Source organism: Leptopilina boulardi, unplaced genomic scaffold, assembly GCF_019393585.1.
Source record: "Leptopilina boulardi isolate dan_hultmark-lab unplaced genomic scaffold, ZJU_Lbou_2.1 LbouV2_310, whole genome shotgun sequence".
Taxonomy (NCBI): domain Eukaryota; kingdom Metazoa; phylum Arthropoda; class Insecta; order Hymenoptera; family Figitidae; genus Leptopilina; species Leptopilina boulardi.
The window spans coordinates 2,861,033-2,880,173 of NW_026137875.1; the positions used below are offsets into that span (position 1 = coordinate 2,861,033).

Below are 19,141 nucleotides of genomic sequence, written 5' to 3' on the forward strand. Positions count from 1 at the left end.
CCATGATCCCACGATTATTATTGGTCGTTTCTTTCAAGTATAATATTTTCCCTTAGTGAAAATACACAATACACTGTCAACAATCAAGCAATATAGAAAAATGAAAATGTAATTTATTCAATGTCATAGTTATTTAATTATTATTTAAAAACAAATTTTATAATTAAATTGAAATTTAATTCTGCATTAAACAATAATAATGTGATATTGTGAAAAATATTAACACGTCCTTGATGGACGTGTTTTTTTGTGGAATGTAATTTTAAAAACTCCTATATTCAAAAAGTGTTTTGTGGTTATAAAGTATTTGTATATGATAATAAAAAAATTTTTACATAGAAATGAATTGACTTTTACGTAATTACTAAAAATAAATAAATTGGTTTTATTTTAAAAACGATAAAAAAATTTTATTTAAATTCGAGCAATGGACGATTGGAGTAGTAGTAGTAGCAGCAAAATGATTTATCAGGAACATTTAAAGATACAACATCAGTATGTTGCGAAAAATGATACAATTTTAAATAGAATATCAGGAAAATGTGATGTTAATGTTAGTACATTAAAATTAGGAATGCTCGTTGAATCAGTTGGCAAAGAATTGGATATAATTCGAATTCGAATTAAAGATCCACCTGAACGTATTTGGTCCAATACTGAATGGAAATGTCATATTCATGATCTTATTATTGTATCGAAAAAAATATGGCATTATTTAGCTGCAGTTTCTGATTATAATGAAAGAGTGAAAATAGCAAATAATAAACAATTGTGCGAAGATATTGAAAATATTCGTGAAAATGATAAAGTTTGGTATACACCAAATGGAAGTTCAACTGTCGAATTAATGGCTGTCAATTTTATTGGACCGGTACCTGAATCAGGAAATGGAGTTTATTTTGGTCTTGAATCATTGGTAAATTGATGAAATTTTATTTTCTTAATTTAATTATTGAATGGTAAGAAGGCTTCGAAGTGACATACTTTTTTACTTTTTTGATATTTTTTTCGACAAGGCTACTTTTTTTACTAGTAATTTTGACCAAAAACCACTAAATGCTACTTTCTTCAAAAAATAATTTTAAAAATATGACCGAATTCAAGAATTTTAAATTTTAGCGAATTTGTTTGATTCCTAAAAGCTCGCCAAGCGATTTATTATTGGTCGCGTAAACTACTGCTTTATATAATTATTTTTTACACAAATTTTCAATTTTCAATATAGCATTTAACATAGTTTCTTTTTAAACGACATTTTACTCAATAGAATTTTTAATTTGGCAAATATTTTTTAATAGAATTTTTATTTTACAAAATTTCTCTTTACCCAACTGTTTTTTTTTTTTTTTTTTTTTTAATAATTCTAATTTAATGGGCCAAAAGTTTTGAACGTTCAAATGAACAACATTTTTTTTTGTAACTTCTTTAAGTATGAACTTTATTACAAAATATATTGATTTAAATATCTAAAAAGAAGTTATTAATTTAATATTTCTTTAATTTACTGTTTCATTTTACATTAACCTTATAATTTTTAATAATTTATAGATTGAAAAAAAATATTTTGTTCATTTGAACGTTCAGAAATTTTGGCTCATCTAATTTAACCGAAATTCAGACAATAATTGAATTTTAAAGTATTTTGAATTGAAAATTTTTTTAAATAATTGAAATGACATGATCTTGATTAAAGTTATTAGAAATAATTATTTCAACAAAAAATTTTAATAAAAATTTTTAATAATTGAATTTTAGGAGATGTTCAATTAAAAAAATTAGTAAATTAGAATTTCTGAAAATTATTAACAAAATTTCAAACAGTAATTAGATTTTACAGAATTTTTAATTAAAAAATGTTTTATTTAATTGAATTTTTTAATAATTAAATAAAATTTATTGGAAATTATTTATTTAGCAAAGAATTTTAGATAGAAATTTTAGAAATAATTGAATTTTGAAAGAGTTCGAGTTAAGATTTTTAGAAATAATTGATTTTTTTAATTAAAATTGTTGTTTTACAATACTAAATATTTTATGTAAGCTTCCAATTCCAAGTTCTAGGATTTAAAACTTCGAATTACTTAAAATACTACTGAATGAGAATTCTAATAAATTGAAAATAATTTAAATTAGAATTCTTTTCAAGAAACAGTTGGGTAAAGAGAAATTTTAATAAAAATTCTGTACTTTGAAAATTCCTTTAAGTAAACATTCGTTTAGAAGAAATTTTGTGTTAAATGCTATTTTGTTAAATAAAAATTTATGTGAAAAATCATTATTAAGGAATAATATAAACGCTCCTACCGTTGTGCCAAAAACAAAAAGATAATCGAAATTTAACAATAGAAAGTTTTTTTTTTTAAATAATCAGAAGAAAAATGATGTTAATTTTATTCCTCAGAATTTTTTCTTTCAATTTTTTTTAAACAAGAGAATATTTACACTTTAACGTCAAACTTAGAAAACTAATTTTACTTCATTTTAAAGATGCCACTTTTTTTTGCAATTTTGAGAATACTTTTTTTTTAAAAAATGATACTTTTTCATACTTTTCTTAGTCTCTTACTACGCTTCGAAGTCTGGTAAAGTTAAATATTTTATTTATTTGATATAATTTAATTTTTAGATTAAGGATATAATTTATTGTATTTTTTAAATATATTTTGAAAATTGTGAAATTTTTTTTCAGGAAAGTAGAGATTTACTCAATGGATTTAGTGTTAAATTTGCAGCAGTAAACAGTATTACACCTTGTAATCAAGAAACTTTAGACACAACAAGAAGTATTGAAAAAGGTAATGAATTCTTAATATTTGATCAATTAAATATATTTTTATTGTAAATTTTTTTTTAAAGAAAATGACTAATTAGACTAATGGTATATTTTTTAAGTAATTTTTTGAAAAATTATTTTACAACCTGATCAGATCATTATATTTCAAAGTCTTCGCCGACTAATTTAAAAAAAATTGATACTTTCAAAATTTATTCTGTATGATATCTATAGGGAATTAAATAAATGACAAATATTTTTTTTTTAAATGGAGTAATTATGTGCTCGAAATTTTGAACATTCAATCAAAATAATTTTTTTTTTTTAAATTAATAAACAGCATGCAATGAAAAATAAGAAAGTACATTAAATATTTAATAAATTATTAATTTATTGTAGGATATAGAAAGCAATATTTTATAATGAAATTTGATGTTAAAAAAGTAGTGAACAAATTTTTTATTCAATTGAACGTTAAGAACTTTAGGCACATTAATTAAAACAAATTTTGTCTTAAATAATATGAAGTAAGTAAATGAAAAGAACTCACAAAATTTCTTGACAGTTTATTTATTTTCACTTTAAATATAAAAAAGAAATAATAAGTTCAAAATACGAAATTTCTGTATTTTTTGCTAAATTTAAAACTTAATATCTCCGTTAAAGAAAAATAAAAAAATTTGCCACCATCACAATATTTAAATCGAAACGAAATTGTATTTTTTTTGTATTACAATGCTTCCTCATGAGGATTATTTACTTTTAATTTTAGTTTAATGCATGTAATATTTCAAAACTGAAGTTAGACAACATGATGAACTAACGTTAACTTCAAACAAATTACATGTATTAACCTGAAAATAAAAGAAGTTTTATTTTATTTTTTATTTTATTTTATATTTTATTTAGAAAAATAAATAAAAAATAAATAAAATAATAAAATAAATGAAAAGAAAATAAAAGAAAAAAAAATTTTAATATTTTTTACCTCTTAAAATAAACTAAAAACCAACGCGAAACTTTTGGTACGTGTAGATAGATATCAGTTCGATTTAAATTTTGCAAAAGTGGAATTTTTTTTTTAATTTTTCGTTTAACGAAAATATTGTAAATTGCAAAGTTTGAAAAAATAAAAAAAATTGCATACATTGAACTTAATACTTATTGTATATATATATATTTAAAATAAAAATGAAAAAAGTGTCAAGAAATTTTGAATTATTAAACATCAGAGGTAAATATGGAAAGCGCAATTCTTCTTTATGTTAAATTTTTATAGTAAATTATTTTAATTTGGTTCTTATTTTCAATAATAGTTTAATATTTTGCCTACAATGTAACTCAAATGTTTTTATTTTTATTGTCACTGGCAACGAGAAAAAATTGATTAAACTTTAAAAAAGTGAAAAGGCTATTTAAAAAAAAAAAAAAACGAAAATCCATGTATTTCTCCGAATTCAATAAAAATTATTAAATAATATTTTTGTATTTTTTTATCTTTTATTATTTTACTCTGGAGTACTAAATAAAAATTTTTCTTAATTATACAAACAAAGAAATATTTTATATTTTCTTTTACATATAATTAAAATAAATTGATTTTTTTAACCTTTGAATAATATTTATTTAAACATAAATTAATAGAATTTTTGTGTGAATAAATTTGTTCTAAGGTTGATTTGTTTTATGTTAATTCTATTTATTTTGCAATAAAGGGCGATGCCCGGACGAAGCTGAAGTACGCAACGTTTATGATAAACGATTTTTAAAGTAATAATTTTTTTAAAATGAAAAATTCTATAATTTTTTGCCTAAAAAATATTTTTTGTAGTTTTCATTAATCAACAAATTATAAAAAAAAAAAAATTTTGTAGGCAAAAAATTATAGAATTTTTCATTTTAAAAAATTATTTTTTTTAAAAAAATCGTTTATCATAAACGTTGCGTACTTCAGCTTCGTGATGCCCGTGTATAAGGAGATAAATAAACAAATAAAAATAACAAATTTTTTTTTTTTTTTTGTTAATAAAACTTGGAGGAAATCTTCAAAATTATGTTTACAATATATTTAAACAGTTGAAAAAATTTTTTTCAGCAATTTAGATTTTTGATGAAGAAAAACATAATTCTTATTTCGTTCCCTAGAATATCATATAAAATTATTTTTGATAGTTTCAATTTTTTTTTTAAATTAGACTACAATAACTTTGATCGAAATATAATGGTTTAATCCAACATTTATTATTTGTAAAATATTTTTAGTTTTTTTTTTTTATTTTAATAAAATTCAGTTTTCTATATTTATATACTGAGTATCATTTTATTTTTTATTTAATAGGTTATTTGCATAATGACATTGTCATGTCAAAACGAGATTATCACAACAGTGGCAACAGCCGTAACAATGATTGCATGAAAATTAGACAAGAAACAAATGATTCATTTTTCGATAAATATGGATTTGATGATAGCGCTAACAATAATCGAGAACTTATATCTTTTTCCAAAGATGTATCCTTGGCTAATACAATGCAGTCCTTAGGGAAAATGTCTACAAGTGATAATGGAAAAGGAAGCAGAAATTCTGAGGATTTTAATTTATTACATTTTGGTAATTATTTTTCCATTATTTCAATAATTTTTAACAAGAAATATACAAATTATTCTATATAAAATTTTTATTTATTTATTTATTTATTCAATAGTTTTTATACATTTTTTGAAATTATTAATTTTATATTATTTATTTTTTAATTCTATTTTATTTTCATGTTTTATTTATTAATTTTACTATTTTTTTACTATTTTTATTATTAAATTATTTTTATATTGATATTATTTACATTTAATGGTTATTTAGAAGTTTTTCATGGTTAATTTGCATATTGTAAATAATGCAAGTTTGTTCTTGACCGGTCTTCCGCATACCGTAAAGAGTTAGATAAAAATAACGAAAAGCGTTTAAATTTAGATACAGTCGCGTATTCCGTCCTTAGTCTCGTAGACTGTTATACCGCCGCGAAGAATCTTTCATCTATTGTAAATTTTGTTATGAAATGGCGGCAATTGTTCAAGATATACCCCTTTTTCTTTTGCAAAGAAATTGGAATAGTGATACGGATTCTGATTTTAATAATGTAAATAACAATGACGATGATGATGACGATGATAATTGGTTACAAAGTGATGAAAAAAGTATGTAATTATCGAAATTCAAAAAAATAAAAGGAAATTCCCTTTTGAAATAATATTTTTTTTCAAAATTAGTTCCACTTTTATTGTTTTTTTTTTTTTTTTTTCTATTGACACTGAAGAGTAGAGAGAAAAAAAAGTTTTCTATTGCCACTGGAGAGTAGAAAAAAATGTTTAATATATATATTTTTTTTTTCTATAGATGATGAAACTGAAATAGAAGAAAACAATAAACATGGATTAGTTTCGGATACGGGAAATTTGTGCATTGGATCGAATGTTAAAGTGCTTTTGGATAAAGAAACACGTTCTGGTGTTGTTAGATGGATTGGCACGCCACGAGGTCTTCCTCCTGGAAAAACCATGGCAGCTGTTGAATTGGTAAAAAATAAAACATTTTTGTTGCTATTATTTAAAAAAAGACAGTTTTTAATTTTAAAGAAAATTTTAAAAAGTTTTTGAAAATTTATTTTTTATAAATATTGAAATTTTTACTATCAAGATTTTTTATAAAAATTTTAGGATGATGATCATCATTTAGGAACAGATGGAATTTACAAAGATGAAAGATATTTTGAGTGTCGACCGCAAAGAGCCTTTTTTACAGATATTAAAAAATGTCATCAATTCGATATTCCTGTGAGTTGCTTTTTTTTTGAACTTAAAAATCATACAATTTAATGTTTCATTTAATTAAAAAAAAAAATTATTTTATCATTTTTAAAAAGGTCGATAGTCAAAAATCAAGAATAAATATTGATAATTTTGGAAATATGGAAAGCTCTGTAGTTGTTGGAATGGTGCGTCCAATTTCAGTCAAAGGTGATTTGGAGAAAATTTGTGGTAAAAATCGAGGTATTCAAGGCCATCACAATTCATGTTATTTGGATGCAACACTTTTTAGCATGTTTACATTTACCAGTGTTTTTGATAATCTTTTATTCAGGTAATAATTTGAATAACCAAATTTTAATTATATTAATTATTTATTAAATTAAATTAAGAATGTAGCTAAGAGTTTTTTTTTTAATTTTTAAAATATTTTAGACCGCGAAATGATAAAGATTGCGTTCAATATGAAGAAGTTCAAAGAGTGCTTCGTGAGGAAATTGTAAATCCATTGAGAAAACATTTTTACGTAAGAGCTGATCGTGTTATGAAATTAAGAACATTACTTGAAAAATTATCATCAATTTCAGGGCTTACCAGCGAAGAGAAAGGTAAAATTTGTATTTCATTAAAATTTTAATTAATAAATTTTTTTTTACTAATAAAAATTAGAATTAATTAAAAGTTGGATCACTTGAAATTTAAAATAAAATTTGGATCAATTAAATTTTGAATCGAATAACTTTAAATTAAATTGAAATTTTGCTAAATGAAAATTTGAACAGATTTAAATTTGGATAAATTGAATTTTTAGATTGATAGAATTAATGAATGATTAGAATTAAAATTAATTTAAATTTAGATTGATTAAAATTCTAATCAATAAATGCTTCAACTAATTTAAATTCAAATTTATTGAATAAAATATTTTTGAATTTATTTATTGAAATTTGGCATAAATACTTTTTAAATCAATGAAAAATTTTAATAAATTAAAACTTGGGTCAATTGAATGGTCAATAAATTATTTTTTAACATTCCTAAACAATGTCCCTCAATTTAATTATTTTTTAAATATTAAGAAACAAAGGTAAAAACGGTAATAAATTTTCAAAATAGATGAAATAGGTCACAAAATTTTAAATAGGTAAAAAAAAAACTGAACTGACATTTCTCTAATTTTTCCCAATATAGTTCATTTAATTTTCTTTTAGATCCAGAAGAATTTTTAACATCTTTAGTGGCTCAAATCTTAAATGCAGAGCCTTTTCTAAAATTAAGTTCCGGACAAGAGGCATATCACTATCAACTTTTTGTGGAAAAAGACGAACAACTTAGTTTGCCAACAGTGCAACAATTACTTGAACAAAGTTTTTTAACTAGTAATATAAGACTGAAAGAAGTTCCTTCATGTCTGATCATACAAATGCCTCGTTTTGGAAAATCTTTTAAAATGTATCCAAAAATCCAACCCACGTTACTGTTGGACGTGACCGATATAATAGAAGATTGTAAGGCCTTTTTTCTAAGACTAAATTATTATTCAAAAAAAAAAATTCTTAGAATAAATAAATTTTTTTCTTATCCTCACTTTTATTTCAGCTCCTAGACAATGTACAGTTTGTTCAAAATTGGCAGTTTACGAGTGCAAACAATGTTACGGTGAATGTGGAGAGGGTCTCGAGAGTATAGCATTTTGCACCGAATGTTTGGAAACGGTAAAAATAAAAAATTATTAAATTTTGCTTTGTATTTTTTGTAATGTCGCTTACAATAAAAAATATGTTTTGTTTTATCTTTTTCAAAATTTTTATTTATTTTCAATAAAGTTGATTTATTTTTTTTTTAGGCTCATCGACACGAAAGGAGAATAAATCACAAACCAAAAGAACTTACAGTTCCAATGGATTACACAGCTCTTCAAGAACATTGTCCTGTGCCTCGATTATATCTGGAATTATTTGCCGTTGTTTGTATTGAAACTTCACATTACGTTTCGTTTGTAAAATGTGGACCTGGTTCAGAAGCTCCATGGTGCTTCTTTGATTCCATGGCCGATCGAAAGGGTAATTATATATCTCTCATTTACGAATTACGATTAAATATAAACTAGCTAATCAAAAAATTCAACATCTTTTTCTAACGAAAATATAAAAATGAATTTAAGAAATTTTTTTTTTAATTATCAGGCCTCGAATCGACTTTAAGGCGCTAAAAAAAGTCGATTTCATTTCAAAAAAAAGTCGAAGAAGTCTATTTTTTTATTTTAATTAAATTCATATGGGGCATTCCACGGGAGATTTTCATTGAAAATTTGTTTTTCCCCGAAACATTTTTTTTCGAAATCTATATGAAAAATAAGGAAATACGTATTTTTTTTATTTTTTTATTTGATGAAAATGAAGAAAGTTATGATTTTTTGAAATTTAACGTCAACAAAGAAAAAAAATGTTTCGGGGAAAAAAAAATTTTCAATGAAAATCTCCCATGGAATGCCCCATATTAAATCCATTTTATTAATTCCTCAATTTTAATTAAGTAGGACAAATTTCTGAAAACAATTCAATTTTAGAATTTTTATTCGAAACTTTTTTCAATACATAATTGAATTTTTAAAGAAATATTAAAATTATTAAAAATAATTTAATTTTGAAAGAGTTATAGTTAAATTTTTTTAGAAATTATTGAATTTCAAAAGATTTTAATTAATTTCAGACAGTAATTAAATTTTACAAAATTTAAAATAATTTATCATATAATATTTTATTTTTTTTAAATAATTGAATTTTCAAAGATTTACAATTCAGATTATCCAAATTAATTCAACTTTAAGTGATTTTTAATTAAAAAATGCTTTTAAATAAATGAATTTTTGAAGAATATTATAAAAATAATTTAAAATTATTAAATTTTGGAAGAGTTACAATTGACATTTTTAGAAATAATTAAATTTTAGAAGGTATTAAATTGAGATTTTTGAAAAGAATTGAATTCAAATAATTTTAATTGAAATTTTTTGTGATTTCTTTCTTTTTAATTATAAATGCTTTCATATTATTTAATTTTCAAAGAATATTATAAAAATCATTTAAAATTATTTAATTTTGAAAAAGTTACAGTTGACATTTTTAGATATAATTAAATTTTAGAAGATTTTAAATTGAAATATTTGAAATTAATTGAACTTCAAGTGATTTTGAATTGAAATTTTTTGATGATTTCTGTTGCTGAAGAATTTATTAAAAATTAAAGACAAAAATTGAACTTTAAAATTTTTTAATTGAAAAATACTTTTTGAATAATTTTGATTATGTATTACAAAAATCATTAAACATAATTGAATTTTGAAAAAGTGATAATTGAAATTATTAAATTTTAGAAAGTTTTAGATGGAAAATTTTAAAAATAAGTAAGTTTCAGAAAGTTTTAGATTGGAAATTTTAAAAGGTTTTAAATGGAAAATCTTTGGTAATTTTATTTACTGAGTTTTTTTAAAATTGTAAACAATTGTTAAATTTTGTAAAATTTTTAATTGAAAAATAGTTTAAGATAATTAAATTTGTGAAGAATTTCATTAAAATTATTAAAAATATTTATTTTATAGAAAAATTTTAGTTAAAAATCTGTTAAATAATTAAATTGAAGATCTGTATTGTATATTAAAAAATACGTATTTTGTTTAAAAATTTTGTAAAAAAAAAATGTAAAAAAAAGTCGCATCTTATTAAAATAAGTCCAAAAAAACGTATTTTCGATAAATAGTCAGAAAAAGTCGTATAATCCTAGGCCTGTATTATAATAATTCTTTTTATTTGATTCCCTAGATATCATTTTTGAAAATATCAATTTTTTAAAAATTAGACCGCGATGACTGAAATATAATGATTTGAATCAATAATAAATAAAATTTGTTTCAGGAGAACAAAATGGTTACAATATTCCCGAGATGGTTCCTTGTCCCGACTTTCCACATTGGTTGAGTGAGGAAGGAGCTAATAAATTGTCAAAAGTAACTGACGATCGTCAATTACCAGAGCATGCAAAACGATTATTTTGTGATGCATATATGTGTATGTACCAGTCGCCAGATGTTATGATGTATAAATAAAAACTTAATTGAACAACGCAATAGGTAAGTTAGATTAATTTTTTTTTTTAGTTTAATATTTTAATTCTTACATTAACCTGCATCGATTTTAAAAAAATCGGTCAGATTGGGCACAAAGAGAATGATGTATAACACAATAAATTTGTAAGATAACTTTTAAGTAAAGTGTTTCTTTTTTTTTTCATTAAAAATAGAAGTTCTATACAATATAGTATAATTTATTTCTTTAGTTCATCGAATGTTTCTCTTGAAAATTCTACTTTAACGCAATTTTATATAATATATATATATATTTATATTTATATATGTGTCATTCGAGATCAAATTAATGTTTATGTGCATATTGTTCCAACTATTTTTAATTATATCACATTGAGATAAAATAAAAATTAATTCCAGATATGTTTATATATTTATTATTTGAATTTAATTATTTAAAAATTCTCAAATAAATATTTGTGATAAATTTCAAATAGTTCACAGCCATTGTTATACAATTGTGACAACGTGAAAATTTTAACATTTTGAGACTGTGACAGTTATATATATATAAAAAAAAAGGAAAATTTTTTTTGTCTTGTTATGAAAAAAGAGAAAATTGTCGTCTATTAAAAAGAGAATTATTAAATTTCAATGATTAATTTGTATGTTTCCATACAAAATTAAAGTATGTACATCCTCTTTTGATTTGTTTTCTCTCTATACATTTCTGCCTCCCATACTGACGTTTTTTAAAAAAAAAAAACTTATGTCTGATAAACAGCCTTTTAACACTAATATATACGCCTTTTACATGTCTACTTACAATTTGATTTTTTCTTCCTCTAAATATTCATGTAGTACATAATTTTAAATTTCGATTTAAAAATCGAATTAAAGTATTTTAAAATAAACTTATATTGATATTACAATACATTAGTGCAATAAGCTTATAACTAATAAACGACTTTATAGGGAATAAGCAATTAGAAGATGTATTTTTCAAACTGTTTTTAAATACAATTACATAAGTGCATCGTAACCTAAAGTTACAATTTCATGGATTTTGTTTTCTAATCACATTAATACAAAATTCTGTGAAACATCGTTTTGTGATACATTTTTTATTGGATGAATGATCAAATGATCATGATTGAGGTCTGGAAAATTTTTAATTGAAAATCATCATATTATTTAGAGTAATTTAAATCGTTCTACATAAAAAAGAAAGAAAAGAAAAACTTTATAGTGCACTGCACTGTTGTGTGTAAACTGTTTGTTAATTAAATTAAAATAAAACAATTTTCTACAAACGTTATACGAATTCCAATGAAAATTATTTTAAAAAGAATATTTAAATATCAATCATTCGCTTATAGGAATTGATTTCTCGTTGTGTCAAACACAATTATTAATTATGAAACATTAAATAGAAATTGCAAATTAAATTATTAAATTGAAAACTTAATTTTCCATTAACCTCTGTATATTTCTTAAACTACTTTTCAATTATGAGCAAATACATAATAACACGCAACTCATTTACATACGTAAATTAGTAATTCAAAACGTACACAATGAAATGGATAAATTTTATACTTAAGTTGATAATATGAAATATGAACTCTGTTTTTTTTGTTTAAACTACTTTTCAATAATAAAACAAATCCCAAGGATTTTAAGCATGCTTCTTCCAGCATAATTGCAAGAATAGATATTTCATTTCGAGGATTTTACATTTATTTATTATAGATATTTCACCAGGAAGTTGATCACGTAAAATTAACATATTTTATATATATATAAGTATATATAGGTATCAATATATATAATTTTATATATATAAGTATCAATGCATAAAAGAATGCTATCACAAGTCAATAATTTTGAAAATGATAGAAATTAGTCGAGAGAAAAGAATTTCACATTTGTATAGAAATAGAGAATAGAAACTGTTCCTCGGGAACAGATATATAATATAAAGATTTTTCATATTGAAATAATTATTATGGAAACTTCTAAAGTTCAAAGTATGTAGCTTAAAGCTAATATTCTTCCTCATCTTCATCCATTGCAAAGTCGCTCCCAATGCCAGAATCCAGCGCATAGATTGGACTGCACAATAATTTTTTCTTTTTTTAATAAAATTTTCTTCGTAAAATTTAAGAATTAAACATATATTTTCTTTTTCAATCTTACTTTATTGCTCTGCATGTGAAGAATACGATTCTCTTAAGTTTTTTATTGTAGAAAAAGTAATTAAAGGACCACAAACATCCATCCTCTCCAAATGGATCAGATGCTAAATCTGGATTGTAACTGCAAATGAAATTTATTTATTTTATAATATTAAAGGCCTCGGATCGACTTTAAGGCGCAAAAAAAATTATTTTAGTTTAGTATTTAGTTACGTTTTTTAGTTTTAGATTTACATTCCAAAAAAGTCGAAAAAGTCCATTTTTTATTTTAATTAAATTTAATTAGAATTTCATGATTTTTTTCAAATTTTTTAAAGCCTAGTGCGATCGTGGGCAAATGATTTTTTCAATATTTTTGGAATTTAAAAAAAAAATTTTCATTTTGAATTACTTAAAAATATTTTTGTTTTTTTTATACTACGTACTCTTATGTATTTTAATGCATTGATTACGAAAATCATAGTAACAATACCTGAAAATTTGATTTTTATGGTGAAAACCATAAAAAAAAGTCATAAAATTTATGGTTTTTTTCGTTTATTGGATAAAATATGAAAAATTAAAAAATAAATTTAGACAAAAGTTATATGATCTTATTAAAATACATTTTTTATATCTTTTGCACTTCTTAAAAATGTTGCATATTTTACCCAATAAATGAAAAGAACCATAAATAATTAATCAAATAATTTTTTTTTAAGTAATTGAATTTTCAAAGATTTAGAATTCTGACTTTTCAAATTAATTGAACTTCAAATAATTTTTAATTAAAATTTTTTGATGATTTCTGTTGATAAATAATTTATTAGAAATTAGTGAAAAAAATTGAAATTATTTAATCGAAAAATGCTTTCAGATTATTCAATTTTTGAAGAATATTATAAAAATTATTAAAAATAATTAAATTTCGGAAAAGTTATAATTAAAATTATTACACAAAATCGTTAATTTTTCAAAAATTAGGTGCAAAGACGTTGTTTGAGATATGGGTAATATAGTCTGATGCAGTCTGATTTCTTATAAAAAATTTAGTAATTTTGGAAAAATTTGAATTTCTTTTTTAAAAAAATCAATACTTTCAATGATATTTATGTGTTTTTTTATATATATATATATAAAAAGTTGAATACAGTATATCTGCTAACCGGTAAAACCGGAAATTAGTAAGGAATTTTATTGAAAATATAAATTTTTATCAGAATTTCTCTTTTTCCGTAATTTCTATTTTTCTCCTCAAATTCTGTTTTAGTATTATTATTATTATTTTGCAATATTTAAAAATATTAAATTTTCTTTTAATTTCCGTTTTCTACATTTTTTTTTAATTTTCGATTTTCTAAAATTTTTGTTTTTTAAACTGATTTTTTCCCCTCAAATTCTCCTTTTTTTGTAGTTACTAATTCTTTAAATTTATTTATTTATTTACTTTTACAAATTTTTCTTTTATTTTAAGAAATTTCTAATATGCTCGATTTTACAGTTCTTTAACATTGTATTTTTTTAAATTTTCTATAAAATTCTCGTTTTTTTTCAATTTTTTTTTTTATTTTAGAAATTCTTAAAATTTATTTATTATTTAGCATAGTGTTTAAAAATTGTTTACACCGATTGGAAAAAAATTAACAAACTTTTAAAATAAACTACGTCCGTCTAAATTTATTTAAATTTCTTTGAAAAAATGCCAGCATTTTTCGAGGACATTTTCAGTTTTTCTTTAAAAAACATAAAGTGTTATTGAAAAAAAAGAAATGAATTTATTCTGAAATATTCAAGTGCTTATCGCAAAAGTTGAATAACTTTTAAAATATTTCGATTTCTTTAGAAAAATTTCAATATCTGAAAAAAGTTGAATGCACTTACAGATATAGAGTTGTTTTTTTTTTAATCTACAAGTTCAAAAAATTCATGAACTTAAATTTTAAGTACTTTTTGTAATTTAACTTTTTTTAAAGTATAAAAAAAGTTAATTTTAACAAAAAGTTTAATATAACTTCAATTTTTTTAAGAGGTAAAATTTGAATAACGAAATTTTTTTTTTTTTAATTGTAATTTAAATTTAAAAATAAGTGAAATAATTATAAAATTAACCATTAGAGTACCGGAATTTTTTTAATTTTTAAATTTTGTTAACAAAGGCACTGCTTTATTGTACCATCTAAAGGTTAATAAATAAATATATATAGTTAAAAAAAAATTTGCGAAAATAGGTGAAAAAATTGAAAACAAGGGACAATTTATGTCTCTTAATTATTTATAATAATTGGCAATATTTTAATGATTTGTTTCTATTACCTGTAAATGTCGCACTCCTTCATTGAAATTTCATCTTCTACAGCAGCCCAAAGTGCAGTACGAAGAGTACGATAATGATCTCCTGCTGTAGCGCTAAGATTGCTGTCGACAGCGTTCATCACCCATTGTAAACTTGGCTCTTTACTGAATTCGTGACTCTTTGCATCGGAAAAATCATAGTCAGGATGAAAAGCTGAATTCAAGGTGGCAATCAAGTAAAACAAAGTTTTACGACTTATCGTGTCACACAGTGGGCCATCCTCGTCCCCAGAAATACTACGACTAAAATGAAAAATTATTTACATTAAAAAAAAAAAATTAATTTACAAAATGCAGGCTTCGCACTCCAAAGATGATAAATAAAAAACAGTGAAAAAAATATTTCCCCCTCAAATTAGTCCTCTTTTTATTTTAGAAAGTTTAAAATTGATTTATTTATCAGTTAATTATTTAGTTCTTAAACTTTTTCAAAACTAACTTTTTATTTTATATAATTACGTGAAAGTTAGTTATTGTTTTTTTATTATTAATAACAATTTTAGTAAAATCGTAACAGTAAAATTACAAATGAAAATAATAGCTTATTTAATTGTTATTATTTATGTTAATTTTATTTAATCTTTTTATATTTATTTTTAAATGTCTAATTATCAATTTTCAATTGTTAGATAATTGTTCTTGTAAGTGCAAAATAAAATTTTTAAATATCGAAGAGTTTAGGACGAAAAAAAAAACATAAGAATTTTAGAAAATTAAAAGAATAAATAGAAAATAAATTTAATTCATGAATGTTTTGCCCGTCTGTATATTAAATAAATTTAAAAAATGTTATATTGTAAATAAATTTGAAAATATTTTTAAAATTCTAAAATCAAATAGCTTTTAATAGCACAAGGTTGAAAAAAGTAGTCAAATAGTAGCAAACTAAAGAAAAAGTTGCAAACAGTATCTTTTAATAGATAAGTGCGAAACCTGAAAATGTTAAAAAAAAAATAAATTCTCAAATTAAATTATTCAATGGTACTTTATTCATAAATTGATAAATCTAAATTTTTTAATGAAATAGCAATATTCAATTTATTTCATTGTATCATTTTTTTTTTTTTTTTTGATAATTAATTATCACTTGTTTATACCGCCCTGAGTAATTAATTTAACAGCGTTATCACATTTCGCTTACAAATTTTGTAAATAAATATTTATATTTTGGATTAGTAATTAAAGACAAAAGAGAGTCAGATTTAATCTCTCTCTCTCTCTTTCTCTCTTTTCTTTCTTTACATTTAAAATTACAATGAAACAGACTTTGATAACGAATAGGTATAATCTAATATGTTTACTCAGCAAGCGTTATCTCAAAAAATAACTGTTGTTGCAGTCAGCATTTTTCGACTGGTTTATGCACGGTTTTAAATTAATGACAAATTGTATTTATTTTCCGAAAAATTACTCATTTTTCATATAATTACTCATTTTTTTTATAGTTTACTAAAAAGGTAGAATATCAAATTACATAAAAGAAAAAGTTTAAAATTAAAAATTATTTTTTTAATTAGCCAACTTGAAGATTTTATATTTAAATTGTAAATATTTATAATAATTTTTTTTTTTTCAATAGATATATAAAATGTTATTTGGAAAATATTTTAAGGTCAAACTCTTATTGATTTACTTAATTAAATTTATATACAGTAAAACTGAAATTCAAGTTCATTAACAATTAATCAGAAACTCATTAGCCTATATCTCGTACTAATTTATTTCTCATGAAAGATTTAATTCATAATTATTCGAATATTATCAAAAATCTCATCAAGTAAACAAACATCAATTATGTAATCAAATAAAGCAAACTGTAATTGTATAAAAATAATCAAATATTTTTTAAGTTCCAAATTATAGAATTAGTACATTGGTGAAGTTTACAACGTTTATGATCAACGATTCAAAAAAAAAAAAATATTTTCCACTCAAAAAATAATAACTAATTTTTTGACTAGAAATTTTTTTTCCAAATAATTGTTGATCAAGAAACGTTGCAAAAAATTTTGTAGATCAAAAATAATAATAATATTTTTTCTTCTCAATCGTTGATAATAAACATTGTGAACTTCACCGACGTTAATTAGTAATGATAATATTTTAGAAAAAAAAAAAATTGTTTTCTTTGAACAATTCTAAAAGTTCACAACGTTTATAATCAACGAGTTTTTGAATAAATATATATTTTTTTTTAATGTTTAAAAATTTTTTTTTTAAATTTAAAAAAAAAACATTTTTTTAGATAAAAATTTTACAATTTTCCATCTAAATAAAAAAAAAAAAAAATTTGTTTTCTAATCGTTGCGGACTATATAGCATCGTTTCTTTATGAAATTGTAAACTTTATAGGTGAGAAAATTAATAATAAATTTTCATTACCTGCAGTAACCCTGAGCCGGTGATGTCCCAAGAGATGTCTGCGGGGGTGAAAGAGCTTGAAGATCATGAGGTGTAACTCCTTGCTCTGAATTAAATCGTTTATAAAGCTGTTTATCATTTCCAGCCATTTTACAAGAATAACTTTCAATCCTATGAAAAAAAAGTTAATCAAACAATTTTTATAATTAATATCATACGATGAAGTTGACAATGTTTATGATCAATGATTTAAAAAAAAAAAAATATTTTTTTTTCCAATGAAAAAATTCTTTCAATTTCTTGTTGATAAAGAAATTATTAAAAAAAGAAAAAATTTTTTTTTGGCAAAAAAATATTTCATAATTTTTTGTTTTGAAAAAAAATCGTTAATCATATAAACTTTGTAGACTTCAAAATTGTTAAATATATAAATAAATAATTAATAAGTAAATACATAATTAAAAATAAACTGTGAAAAATAACAAAAATATCTTTCGATTATTTTAATATAATAATAACAAGAAAAACAACGAAAAATACCTTCCAATTATTTTACTGTCACCAGTGGTAATTGACAAAGCGCTGTTGATGGCTTCAAATCGTGAACTCTCTAATAGCTTCATTTTGTTTTAAAATCCTATGATCCTACCTCCAGGTAAACGATCTTTATGACAATGATCACGTTTGTTATTGATCAGGATCTTTCGTTCAATGAAAGCTTTATACGTTCATCGATTTTGGTCTTAGAAAAGAAAAAACTTTTAAATCCCAATAAAGCTTATCAATGAAATCGTTCAGTAGCGACGAGCTGTTAAAAAACTTATACGATTTCTAAGACTTATTGTGTCTTTGAACATTTTTTTCTTGTGTATGAAGATTCCTTTCCTCTTCGAGTGTACGAAGTTGATTGTTGATTTAATGGTTCTTCGCTCGGTGCTAAACTTTGGGTACATTACAAATCAACAAAAATATTAATTCGTATTAAAATGAACACTGGTGTTTTTTTTTTATTTTTTTAAATTCCCGGTGCAATTAACTCGATTTAGTAAAATTATTCGCGGGCGATTCGCCAGCGAAAAAGTAGACTCGTCGAGTTCAAAATGATCTGCGGGACGCTCTATATAAAAAAAAGACCCCGGCTGAGAAAAAAAAACACTGTTTTTTTTTTTCTTTATTTTTTTCAATATATATATAGGTTCTTGACAAACAGCGATCACTTAAAATGAAAAATATTGGAGAAGGGCAATATTGAGGTGAAGGATCAGTTGTCAAAAAAACTTTTACTCAAGAAACGCGCTACTGACGAAAACAATCCATGATTACTACTGACATTGTTAATATACTATCATACAATTATTATAACACCGAAAACAATTGTCACAAAAAAAAACTATTTTCACGATGATACTCTGATGTTTTACACTATTTGATGAAGAAAAACACTTGATTCTATTTAAAATAACTGCATATAAATGTTATATGCACAAAACTCGTTTCTACGTGACAGAAATAGAATACACAAAGCGTCCAAACACACCAAACTTTTTATTCCGTCTCTTTCTGCGTCACGAACAGTCAAATGGTTTTTAG

General features: G+C 22.4%; 3 protein-coding genes across 3 annotated transcripts in view; 1 reads left to right on the forward strand and 2 right to left on the reverse strand.

Moving 5' to 3' along the window:
* LOC127283674 (uncharacterized) overlaps positions 1-19,141 on the reverse strand; it is a 339,220-nt gene that overhangs the window by 36,732 nt on the left and 283,347 nt on the right. The window lies entirely within an intron of this gene.
* Positions 97-10,863, forward strand: LOC127283648 (ubiquitin carboxyl-terminal hydrolase CYLD). The gene is made up of 11 exons (XM_051308655.1): positions 97-916; positions 2,690-2,795; positions 5,112-5,384; positions 6,168-6,346; positions 6,488-6,604; positions 6,694-6,911; positions 7,013-7,185; positions 7,789-8,085; positions 8,177-8,292; positions 8,424-8,640; positions 10,492-10,863. Exons 1-11 carry the CDS (start codon positions 428-430, stop codon positions 10,680-10,682), a joined length of 2,376 nt encoding a protein of 791 aa, XP_051164612.1. The 5' UTR covers positions 97-427; the 3' UTR covers positions 10,683-10,863.
* Positions 11,419-19,112, reverse strand: LOC127283680 (repressor of RNA polymerase III transcription MAF1 homolog). The gene is made up of 5 exons (XM_051308698.1): positions 18,092-19,112; positions 17,573-17,722; positions 15,152-15,433; positions 12,861-12,980; positions 11,419-12,776 (listed from the first exon to the last, which is right to left on the reverse strand). Exons 1-5 carry the CDS (start codon positions 18,172-18,174, stop codon positions 12,707-12,709), a joined length of 705 nt encoding a protein of 234 aa, XP_051164655.1. The 5' UTR covers positions 18,175-19,112; the 3' UTR covers positions 11,419-12,706.

What these genes read in the sequence shown, in the direction of transcription:
- LOC127283648 (XM_051308655.1), top strand. Translation starts at nt 428, where the DNA reads ATGGACGATTGGAGTAGTAGTAGTAGCAGCAAAATGATTTATCAGGAA. An exon ending in CCATGGCAGCTGTTGAATTG is followed by an intron (nt 6,347 to 6,487) that starts GTAAAAAATAAA and finishes TAAAAATTTTAG; the next exon opens with GATGATGATCATCATTTAGG. An exon ending in GCACCGAATGTTTGGAAACG is followed by an intron (nt 8,293 to 8,423) that starts GTAAAAATAAAA and finishes TTTTTTTTTTAG; the next exon opens with GCTCATCGACACGAAAGGAG.
- LOC127283680 (XM_051308698.1), bottom strand. Translation starts at nt 18,174, where the DNA reads ATGAAGCTATTAGAGAGTTCACGATTTGAAGCCATCAACAGCGCTTTG. An exon ending in GACAGTAAAATAATTGGAAG is followed by an intron (nt 17,723 to 18,091) that starts GTATTTTTCGTT and finishes TTTTTTTCATAG; the next exon opens with GATTGAAAGTTATTCTTGTA. An exon ending in CCGGCTCAGGGTTACTGCAG is followed by an intron (nt 15,434 to 17,572) that starts GTAATGAAAATT and finishes TTTTCATTTTAG; the next exon opens with TCGTAGTATTTCTGGGGACG.